Below are 11,313 nucleotides of genomic sequence, written 5' to 3' on the forward strand. Positions count from 1 at the left end.
TAAAGGCAAGACGCGCGAGATCGGCAGTTGGACTCAGCCTGCCTCCTGGAGCTCCGCCCTCTGCCCCCACTCAGCGAATGCCAATAAAAAACGCTGCCGGTACAACTGATGGTCGAAGGGACCAATCCTGCTCTTCCAGGGCTAGTGATCATGTGGAAGCGCCAGGAGGGCTCGGAGTTGCAGGTGCTGTGATTCAAGGACTTTACAAAAATGCCTTACGTGCAGAGCAGAAACTGTCGGTTGTTCAAACTTACTGATTACTGAACCTTTGCCAAGGACTCGTCCAATCGGAAAGCAGAGGGACGCTTGTCTTCTTGGCATTTGAAAAGCAGTAGTCAATGAGACTGACTTTGAGAGATGTGTGATAACTCCGTCAGCCAATAAGGACAGCTGTTTCCCGTTAGGCCAACCATATTAACTCCGTCTCCAGCTGGCTTTGTGCATATAGTGTAGTAATTTATTCTACTTTGTTTAATAAAACAGAAAAGCTGAGTGGTACCCATCAAATCGACCGCTGACAGGCGGATACTAAACAAAGTCCCCAGCTCACCGAGACGCCACCGGAGGGCAAGCTAGTCCTCATCCCATTGGCCAGTCCTCATGATAGACATCCTTCAGACCAATGGCTTTCTGCTCTAGAGGGCGCGTTTTCCACAACTGGCCTATGGGAGTCTGCTTCGGCTCAGCCAATAGGGTCAGGGTAGGGGGCGTGGCGGGAAGTTTGAAACTCCGGGCTTTGGGAGTTGTTTCTCGAGCTGGTGTTCACCTAGAGGTCTAGCTGGGGCCCGGTAAGTGGTGTGAGTGAATCAGTGGTTAAATCCGAAGGCTCCCGCAGACCTGAACGCTCCATTGAAAATCTCCACTCAGTATCCCCGCAGAGGTCTCTGGGCCAGCGACCCGGAGGTTCCTCTGCTGGAAACTGGGAAGATCGGGTGGGTCTAGGGGTCAGAGGTCAGACACGGAAGCAGTAGGCTCTGAGACCCGAGTCTCTTCTGACGGACGTCCCTTCCTCCGTATCTGCACAGCCGGGCCCCGTCCCCAGCCCTAGTGGAGATGGGTTCTACTCAGAGCGTCTCAGGCACTCCAGCACGGCCTCTGCCACACAACAAGCATGTGGCTCGAGTAGCAGACCCTCGTTCACCTAGTGCTGGCATCCAGCGCACTCCTATTCAGGTACACTGGGCTGGGGTTGGGGAATGCAGGGACGCTGTCTGGATTCGTGGGCCTCTGCCTAGCTTGTTTATGTGAGTCTTCGTCTCCACTGCCACTGGAACCTTACTTTCTCCATCCCTCTTCCTTTGATTATTTTTTGAGGTTCTAATATCTCATTTCTGCCTTTCTCTTCCTCCTTCCAAACCCTTCCATATACCCCCTCCTTGCTGTCTTTCAAATTCACGATCCCTTTTTTCATTAGCTGACTTTCTGCCCCGTTTTGTTTTGTTTTGAGACAGCATCTCACTGTGTAGTCCTGTCACTATGTAGATCATGCTGGCCTCAAACTTATAAGAGATCCTTCTGTCTCTGCCTCCCAAGTACTGAGATAAAAGGCATGTGCCGTTACCATGCCTGGCAACTTTCTGCATTCTTTAATCTGCACTGGGCAGGCTGCATGGGCAATCGAAGGTCTGTCTGGGATCGTGGGGAGGAGACTTAGTCTAACCTATGGTATTGACAGGTGGAGAGCTCTCCACAGCCAAGCCTAGCAGCTGAACAGTTGAACAGCCTCAAACAGGCACAAGACCCAGATCCCCGCTCACCGACTCTTGGCATTGCACGGACACCCATGAAGATCAGTGGTGCAGGCAAGTGATGGGCTCAGGGGATACCTGTGGAACTGACACCTATTCTAGGATGCTATCGCATATTTTTGTTTTACTGGGCTTTTTTTGTTTGTTTGGGTTTTGTTGCTCTGGGGTTTGAACCAAAGGTCTTAAGCATGCCAGGGGGCTTTATCCTTCTGTCTTGGACCTTTCTCTGTTAAAAACATTTTCGTAGATTGAGTGTGTGTGTCACACATTCACGAACCTGGCACAGTTCACCTGTGAAGGTCAGAGGATAAGTTTAGGGAGTGAGTTCTCCCTCTACCCTGTAGCTTCTTGGGGTCCGACTCAACCCATCAGGTTTGGCTGGACAAACTCCTTTGGCCCACTAATCTGTTTTTGTCTTTTCTTTTCTTTTTTTTTTTTTTTTTTTTGCCAAGGTCTTCCCCTGTAGCCCAGGCTGGCCTGGAACTTGTGGCAATCCTACTTCAGTACTGGGAGTGCTAGAATTGTACTTATGTACTACCATGGCCCTAGCCTGGCTGGCACGCCACCCGGGGCTTACCTTGGTCTTCTCCACATCGTCTCCTCCCATCCTGGTTTCACTCTTCCTGTTCCCCTCCCCTCTGAGCAGGAGCCCTGCTGCCCCTTTATTTTTCCCTCCTTGATTTGTGTCAGAAAGCTGCAGCTTCTTTCCCTTCTTCCCTCTAGACCCTCAGTGCCCACTGGTGAAAGAGCTGAGCGAAGTATTTGAGACTGAAGCATCCGAATCGGTTTCCTCCCCAGAGCTTGCTCTGCACCAGGAAACTCCTTTATCGCCTGAACTGGACCTGCCTTTGGATCCTCAGTTATCCCTTGAGGACCAGTTGCTGTCTTGGAGCCAGGCTGAACTTGATTCCAAACAGGTGTTCACCAAGGAGGAAGCAAAACAGTCCACAGAAACCATAGTTGCCAGCCAGAACTCAGACAAGCCCTCCAGAGACCCAGAGACTCCCCAGTCGTCAGGTACAAAGCAGGATGGAGGGAAAAGAAGCTGGAATCACATTCTGGGATAACGGAGGAGGAGTAAACTGTAAGCCCCCAACTGTGAGTCCTTACTTTGACAAAACCTTTTGTACCATAGGTTCTAAGCGCAGTAGACGGAAAGCAAACAGCAAGGTTCTCGGGAGGTCCCCTCTCACCATCCTGCAGGACGACAACTCCCCTGGGACTTTGACACTACGACAGGTAAAGGAAGAGGGAGTGAAAATTGTCACCAAGTATCTATCATTGGCTGGAGAGATGGCTCAGCAGTTAAGAGCACTGGCTGCTCTTCCAGAGGACTGGGGTTCAATTCCCAGCACCCACATGGTGGCTCACAACAATCTATAAGGGATCTGATGCCTTCTGTCATGCAGGCATCAAATGCAAATAGAGCCTATATATAAACAAATCTTAGGGAAAAAAAGTATCCCTCATTAAAGTGGGAGGCCTCTTTCCCCAGCTCTTGCCTCTCCCTAACAGTGCCTCTGGCCCCTCAGCTCATAGACCACCTTTTGCAGGGTAAGCGGCCTTCCGCCCTGAGTGAAAATGTTAAGGACCTAAAGGAAGGAGTCATCCTTGGAACTGGAAGATTTCTGAAGGCTGGAGGAGCGTGGGAGCAAAGCCAGGACCATGACAAGGAGAATCAGCATTTTGCTTTGATGGACAGCTAGATCTGTGCTGGGTTCTTCCCCAAGGCCACTGAGGGAAGCCTGGTTCCTCTCAGGCTACCAACTCTGGTACTTGGACATCATTCTTTTAATGTTTTGTGTGTTTCCTGTATATTAAAGTAGATGGTTTTAAATGATGCTTTAAGAAGTTAGACCAAAGCTGCGCTGGAAACTCCTGTGTATAGAATGGCAGCCTGGAGGCTATGAGATCCGGATAGATAGCTTTCCTGCCACTTCGGAGCCTCCTTCATATTGCTGAAGTTCTGATGTTCCCCACGGCTCCTCCCTTGTCCCTCCTCTCCTCTTCCCCTCTGGTTTGGGTTTAGCTATTGCTTACCTGCTTGTAATATTTAGGTCTTCTCTCCATATTTCTTATTGCCACCTATTCTTGTCCTAATGGCTAGGGAAGGAGTCACCTACCTAATGCTCGAGCCGACATCTCAGCTTTGGTCATCATATTGAATATGACATATCTGTGAGGTTGTCACTAGAGCCTGCTGATTGTATGTGTTTAATGTCTTCTCCTCCCCTGTCTTGCTTGAGTGAGAGAGAGTGTGTGTGTGTGTGTGTGTGTGTGTGTGTGTTCCTAGAGATTGAACCCAGGGTTTTTGCTCATGTTAGGTGAGTGCTCTGTTACTGAGTCTGGTTCCCCTTGACTCTCTTACCACCTGCCTCATCCCTTAATGGGCCCCTAGAGGGCCAGTCTCTCTTTTCACTTCACCGCCATCAGCTGTCGTTAGGGCAGTTTTGCTGACAAGCTTAATGACCATGGTACCGCCCCACTTGAAACCCTTTAATGGCCTCCAGGGCCCTTTATCATTTGACTCCCACTCGCGCGCACACACATGACTGTAGTCTGTAGCATTGTTAGATGCCTCCACTGCCTCTGCCCACATCTACCTAGCTCTCAGCCTTATTCCTAGCACTTGTCATAGCTTGTGGCCGGTTAATGGGACCCAGGACTTCTTGGAGCACAAAGGGCATGAAAGCCAGACATCACAGAGGTACCAGGATGCTACATTTTATTAGGTAATAAGAGAAAACAAAGGGGCAGAAAAGGAGAGAGTGGCGGGAAGTACGCCAGGAAACTAGGAGCGACATCCTTAGTCGTGGGCTGAGCACTCTGGCCACTCCCGGTCTGGACAAAGGTGGCCCAGGAGGACCCTAGGGTGGGGAAGGGGTCTGTTCTTTTTTATTAGGGAGAAGCCGTGGAAGAAAGGGAGCAGTTCTTGCCCTTGTGTCCCTCATGCTTCCAAAGGCACACTCCCATAATCCCACCTGCTCTTAAAAGGAAATGTACTGGAATGGCCCTGGGGTATAGAAGACTGACCTAAGGAGGTGGGGCATAGGAGGGGCCAGCCGAGAACCTTCACAGCTTCCCACCTCTTCCTCTAGCCTCCTCAGTTCCAGATTTTGAGGAAGCTATCCCAGGAACCAGTGGCCACAGCCATCCCATCAGCTGTGACCCCCAGGCAGCTGACTCTGTTGTCATGGCCAGAGAGTACACCTGAGGAAGGGAGAAGGAAGTCAGCCTACTCCAACATGATGTGTGAGGGCTGTGTGAGCATGGACGCCCTGGCTTCAGTGGACTCGACTGCCCTCGATGGAGACTAAGGAACTGAAGGAGGATTAGCCCTGAGGAGAGGGATTTCTTGTCAGGCCAGTTCCTCCATGAGAACTTGAGTCACTAGTGGGGCAAGGGTAAACTGGTTAGTAATATCAGAATCTTGTGAAGAAGGCCAGGGCCACTTTGAAGGACCCAAAGGAGTCCTTTGTTTCTAGGTTTAAAAAAAAAAAGCAAGGCCCAGGGTTGTGACGGTATAGGGGACCTCAAAAAGTAAGCAACTGAACAGGTCTTGGGGCCTGTCTCAGGGGTTATTTTATTCAGCTCTTGGTCTCTTCTGATAGAAGGCAGACTGTCCTTTTCCACTTTAGAGTTGACCAATTCTAGACAAGCCCCTAGGCTAGCCCTGGACCCTGGTACTCTGACATCTTGATTTACTCTCATCCACACGTCCCTGAGGCCGTCCCTTTATGTATGGCCCTGAAACCGCAGTACTGGACATCTAAGGTGCACGGGTTTGGGGGGACCAGGAGCAGGCACAGCCCTAGGCAGGGAAAGAACTGCTTACAGCACTTTCTAGTCAGGGAACATGGTCTTAGTTTCTGAAGCAAAGAGTGGTGGCCTCCAAGGCTCCTGTCAGGCAACAGTTAGGGGTCAGTAGTGAGGGGGCTCCCCGTGACAAGAACTGAGAGGGAAAAGGGGAGGCTGGCGAGTCTGGAGCAGACCCTTACCTACGCGCTCACACTTCAGAGAGTCCCAGACATTGCAGTTGAAGTCATCGTAGCCCGCGAAGAGCAGGCGACCGCTGAGCGAGAAGGCTACAGACGTGATGCCACAGATGATGCTCTCGTGGGAGTAGGCAATCAGTTCCTGGTCTGCCCTCAGGTCAAAGAGGCGGCAGGAGGCGTCATCTGAGCCAGTGCAGATAGCCTCCCCATTGGGAAAGAACTGAGGATACAGTTAGGAAGTGGTCAATGCTCAGACCTGGGGCAGCCTTGCTTTCCTGCCTGCTTCCTGGCTCCCACTGGGGGAGTGTAAGCCACTTCTCTCAGCCCTAGGGGTCTGTTTCTTGGTAGGGCGAGGCAGCCAGCTGCATTGAAGTTGTTCACTGCTGTGTTCTCATAGCTCCTTCTGCCCATGATCCAGCACCATAGGCAGGCATGTTGCATGCTCCCATGTTACAGGCAAGAGAACCAAGGTCTCCCAGGTCATACACACAAAAAGATGAGACTCATACCAAGGTCATACACACAAAAAGATGAGACTCCTACTGCTGCTACTCTCATGACTAGATCAGGGTGGAACACAAGGTCCAGGCATATAACCCGAACATCGTCATGAAGAATAACAGATATACTCTGAGAGGAATTATGGAAAACTGGTGTACCCTCACCAAAAAGATGTAATGTTGCCAGGCAGTGGTGGTACATGCCTTTAATCCCAGCACTTGGGAGGCAGAGGCAGGTGGAGTTCTGAGTTCGAGGCCAGCCTGGTCTACAGAGCTAGTTCTAGGACAGCCAGAGGTATATAAGACTTTCTCTTAGAGAGGATTCTTTTTTTCTTGACTTAGAGAGATGGCTCAGCAGCTAAGAACACTTGCTCTTGCAGAGGACCCAAGTTCAATTGCCACATGACAACTCATAACTGTGACTCTGGTTCTAGGAAATCCAACGCCCTCTTCTGTCCTCCAGGAAGTATCTAAGGGGCACAGAGCCATGATATAATGTAGTCTACTCTCAAAGAACCCAGGACTGAGGACCTAGCGTGTGGCTTGGTGGTAGGGCACTTGCTTAGCAAGTGGAAGCTTGGGCATGAAGCTCCAGCTCCACACACAGGACAGAGGGAAGGATCTAAGTGTGATTGAGTGTGTCCGCGTGTGTGTCTAGACAACAGTGAAGCAAGTGTGGCAAAATGTTAACGGTGAATCTGGGAGAAGTGGACATGGGATTCCTTGTCAAACTGGTTTTGAATCTATCCAATAAGGTAATATTATTTTTAAAATTTTTAAGGAAAGGGCTCGGGCACTGTGGAAGTGGGTCAGAGACAATCACTGGGGTTTAAGGTAGTTGCTGAGGGGCACACTTGGAGGGACACTCACACAGATGGCATTGATGTCTGACTCATGGCCAGTGAAAGTCTGTCGACAGCTTCCTTCCCTCACATCCCAGAGCTTGGCGCTGGCATCACAAGCTCCAGAAATGAAGAGTTTGTAGTCTGGGGACACAGCCAGGCTCATGCAGTCACCAGTATGTCCCACAAACACTGTCTTCTGCTGCCCTGTCTCAATGTCCCACAAGGCACTGCCAGGAGAGAGGGAGCCCATCACAGAAATGTCACAGTTGCCCAGGACAGGGTGACCTTCCTCAGCACCCAGGGCATTCAACCCTTACCACGTGGTGTCCCCAGAGCTAGTCACAATGTTGTTGTCATCCAGGAATCGGCAACAGGAGAGATAACCTGGAGGTGGATAGAGGACAGTGCCCCGGCTCAAGGTCCTGGCCATCACTGACCATGGGCCTGGACTTTCTTGACCTCTACATAGGGGAAGAGGACTTGTCACCTGTATGAGCAGAGAGTTCCCGGCTGACCTTGACATTGCCCTCACGGGATTTGAGGCTGTAGATTGAGCACATGTTGTCCAGCCCCCCACAGGCCACAAAGTTCCCTGATGGTGCATAGGCACAGGTCATGACCCAGGAAGAACGCAGTGGGATAGCATGTACCTGCAAGGGAGGGTGAAGTTGGGGCAGGTGGGACCTGTGTTTCAGCCACACAGGACGGAGATTAGGCATGGCATCCCCGGGAAGGATAGAGCGTCAGTAGGAAGGGCTGGTACCTTATTGGTGGTGTAAGTGTCCCACACGATCAGCTTTCCATCTTGTGAGGCACTTACCAGCAGCCTGGAGAAAAGGGTACCTGGGTCATCTGTCCGTCTCTCTTTTTCCCTGCCTCCCCCTCCCCTTTAGGCCCCTCTGGATCCTCACTTAGAGTCAGTGGCCCAGTGCATGGCATAGATCTTGGCCAGGTGTCCCCTTAATGTCCTCCGTGTCCGCATCTGGACTCGCCCCACCACCTCCAGGCCAGACACGAGCTGCAGAGAAAGGGGTATTGGGTTTCACAAGCCTGCAACAGCCCCTGCTCCGGGTGAGCTTCTGCTGGGGAGCAGACACTTGAGCAGATTCCCCAACCTTAGAGAAAGAGGTCCCTTGGTCTAGAGTGACTGAGCCTCCAACAGTAGACAGGTGCTTGGATAGCTAGTGGCATGTTGCTAAACAGTATAGAGTGAGTATTGACTAAGTGTCTTCATCTGGAGGAGGAGGCGGAGGAATTTCTTATATGAAGATTCTCCCACCTTGATCAGTTTCAAGCTGCTGGTATGAGGTCACTAAATATAAACGTGGCGGGTGTCGGCCTCGTAGGGGCCTGTTCTCACACTCCAGTGGCACATAGCTGTGGAGCCGTCGCCTGCGGCTGCACCTGCTGAAATCCGGCAGCCTCCTAGCTGTTAAGCCTACAGAGTCTGCAGACTTGGTCTGCCATGCTTTGTCACCTTCAGCAAATCGTCACACCTTTCCCTGAGCCTTTTATCTTAGAGTTGCCATGGAGATCATATAGAATTATGTAGTTGAGCATCTATATAATGTTCACTTGTATGTACAGATTTAATACAACTGATTCTGGTTATCTTTTTTCCCCTCAGTACTGTAGATTGAACCTAGGGCCTCAGTATGCTAAGAATTCTGTCACCGAAAATATCCCCAGACCCTTTCTGCTTTTTTCTTTCCTTTTTTTTTTTGTTTTTTTTTTTTTTTTGTTGTTGTTTTTTGTTTGTTTGTTTGTTTTTCAAGACAGGGTTTCTCTGTGTAGCCCTGGCTGTCCTGGAACTCACTCTGTAGACCAGGCTGGCCTTGAACTCAGAAATCCGCCTGTGGCTGCCTCCCAAGTGCTGGGATTAAAGGCGTGCGCCACTACTTCCCGGCTGCTTTTTTCTTTTTTAACATATTTCTATTAATTGGTAATTTCGCACAGGCATTTGGTCATATCTGCCCCTCTCCTCCTAACTCCTCCCACATCCACCCTTTACCTCCTACCCACACACAACTTCATGTCTTCCTTTTTGGAATTTTTTTTTATAGCTCAACTTTTTACTTTTTACTGTGAGACAGGCTGGCCCTAGACGTACTTGGCAGCTCAGGCGTGCCTTGAATTTCAGTCCTGCCTCACTCAGCCTTCCCGGTAGCCGTGCCGCCTGACACGGCTTGAGCTATCAATTCTAAGAAACACTAGTGTTTTGTGTATCACCAAGAAAGAAACAATAGGCTGATAAGGTGCCACGTATTGTTAGGTGCATCTCAATTCTAGAAAAATCTGTGATGAAGCACTCATCTTAAAATCGATGAAATGCCACCTTAGACAAGTGTCAATTCTAGTCTATGAAAAGTCCTGTCCCCTCCACCCCCTCCATCCTCACTGGTCAGGATGAAGACCAGTGTCTATGTCTTTTGTATCCAATATAATGGCTGGCCAGAGCAGATCTTAACAGGTGTTTGTTGAATTAATTCATGAATGTCTTTCCTCACTTCAAGGACAGGATGTGCTAAAAGCTCAGGCAGCAGTATGTTGCAGGTCCTGGAGTGCTTGCTCAGTCTCCTCCTCTCCTATCATGTCCTGCCTCAGAGGGGCAGAAGGTCTCACCTCAGCCAGAGTGATGTCCGCACAGGCTTTCCTGGCATCCTGTGGGGAAAGCAGGCATCAGGGAGGCTATGGTAGGGTGGGGGCATGCACATGCGCCTCACATATGGGGCTCTGCAGTTGGGAGGTGGTCTCAAATGTGAGACCTCTGAACCCTTCTAGACCAGAGGTCTCTAAAGTGTCACTCAAGAGTGAACCCAATCCCTCCCAGGCAACACTCCCATGTGTCCTGAGTTCTGTTCTCCAAGGTCCCTAGGATGAGGGCTCTGGGGTTACAGCGATCTGCTTCTTGAGCTGCTCCGCCTCCTGCCTCAGCTGCTCCATCTCCCCCATGGTGCACAGGTCGAGGGGTAGTTCTGGCTCCTGCCAGGGACATGAAATAGGTATTAAGGAGTCCCCATCAGACCATGTTTCTGTTCTCTCCATCCTGCCATACTCCTGTGATGGGGGGGCTCTCCGTCCTGGGTATCAATCCCAGCCCTGCCTGAGCCCTCCCCGTGGACCCCCAATCCCAGAGGGCAGAGCCGGCCAGCTCCCTCTTACTTGGGCTCTGGCTGGACTTCTCCCAGGTTTCCGCTTCCCAGGCGCCTCCTCACTGTCTCAGCTGCGATGCCTGCCTGTCACCTGCCCCCCTCTGCTGCCAGAGGAGCTGGCCTGGCCTGGCCCTGACTGGGAGGGGTGGGGGGTGGGGGGACTGACAGGGAAGGGTAAGGCCGGCAACAACCACGCCAGGCAAATGAAATCAGCTGGCGGGGGGGGGGGGGGGAGAGGCCAGGAGGGACATATGTGGCTTCCAGAGACTTGGGCCAGGCTGGAGGGGTGGGGAACAGGCCTGCGAACCAGAGAAGAGCAGCACCCCCCCATCCAGCCACAAGAAGGGGGGAATAAAGGGGTGCCTCCACGGTCAGTCTGCCAGCAGAGATAAGAGCATCAGCCCACGGATCAGAGAAAAGCTGTTAGGATTACTGCTTGGGTTTGGGGAGTAGAACAGGAGCAGCCTCTGCTCCAGTGGCCCTCAGGCTCTAGCCCCAACTTGTGGTCATGATCTTGGCATTGCGGGCCTATTCAGCAAGCAGGCCAGGAGCCAGGACAGGAAGGTGATAGATGACCCTGTTGTCAACAGCGCAAACCACGTTTCCTCACTGAGGGCTGTGGGGGACGAGGGTACAGGCAGAAGCTGAGATTAGAAGGGACTGAGCTGGATAATCCTTTTTCTCGACAAAGCCCCGACCAACTGCCCCTGGGCCTGATCCTAGTTGGGGGAGTTGACAGGGGATCCAAGGGAAGCTGGGCCCATGTGCCCCTCTGCCTTGTGGGCAAAGAAATGACTACAGAAGAGGACAGAAGTCTGTCCTACTCCCAGGCTGAGGGTCTGTCTTCACACTTGCTCACATGACTCCTGGGGGTCTTAGTGGACTCTGAAGGTAGGAGCCAGATGGCTCAGCCCTCTCAACCATACTCAGGGAGGGATGACAGGGCTTAGAGTTGGCGGCTCAAGGAGCGGCTGTGGTGGTGGTGATGGGGCACAGGGGGCCTATTTGCATGAAGCAGCAGGTGGCTGAGATTTCCCTGACAAATCACAGGCTTTCATGGCTCCACCTCTGGG

General features: G+C 51.5%; 2 protein-coding genes across 3 annotated transcripts; one reads left to right on the top strand and one right to left on the bottom strand.

Moving 5' to 3' along the window:
• Positions 1-44: 44 nt before the first annotated feature.
• On the top strand, positions 45-3,588 carry Cdca3 (cell division cycle associated 3). Of its 2 annotated transcripts, none has more exons than XM_076940558.1 (6): positions 45-183; positions 1,026-1,173; positions 1,676-1,802; positions 2,472-2,765; positions 2,884-2,987; positions 3,302-3,588. In XM_076940558.1, the coding sequence occupies exons 2-6, from the start codon at positions 1,054-1,056 to the stop codon at positions 3,452-3,454; spliced, it is 798 nt and encodes a 265-aa protein (XP_076796673.1). In that variant the 5' UTR covers positions 45-183; positions 1,026-1,053; the 3' UTR covers positions 3,455-3,588. The 2 variants fall into 2 exon arrangements, with proteins under 2 accessions (XP_076796673.1, XP_034368105.1); XM_034512214.2 differs by lacking the exon at positions 45-183 and adding an exon at positions 644-788.
• An 868-nt stretch (positions 3,589-4,456) lies between these two features.
• On the bottom strand, positions 4,457-10,410 carry Gnb3 (G protein subunit beta 3). Its single transcript, XM_034512212.2, has 10 exons — positions 10,251-10,410; positions 9,984-10,070; positions 9,711-9,749; positions 8,000-8,106; positions 7,852-7,915; positions 7,576-7,738; positions 7,406-7,472; positions 7,114-7,315; positions 5,747-5,963; positions 4,457-4,958 (listed from the first exon to the last, which is right to left on the bottom strand). The coding sequence occupies exons 2-10, from the start codon at positions 10,038-10,040 to the stop codon at positions 4,852-4,854; spliced, it is 1,023 nt and encodes a 340-aa protein (XP_034368103.1). The 5' UTR covers positions 10,041-10,070; positions 10,251-10,410; the 3' UTR covers positions 4,457-4,851.
• Between the last annotated feature and the right edge of the window lie 903 nt (positions 10,411-11,313).

This window comes from Arvicanthis niloticus, chromosome 9, assembly GCF_011762505.2.
Source record: "Arvicanthis niloticus isolate mArvNil1 chromosome 9, mArvNil1.pat.X, whole genome shotgun sequence".
Lineage (NCBI taxonomy): Eukaryota > Metazoa > Chordata > Mammalia > Rodentia > Muridae > Arvicanthis > Arvicanthis niloticus.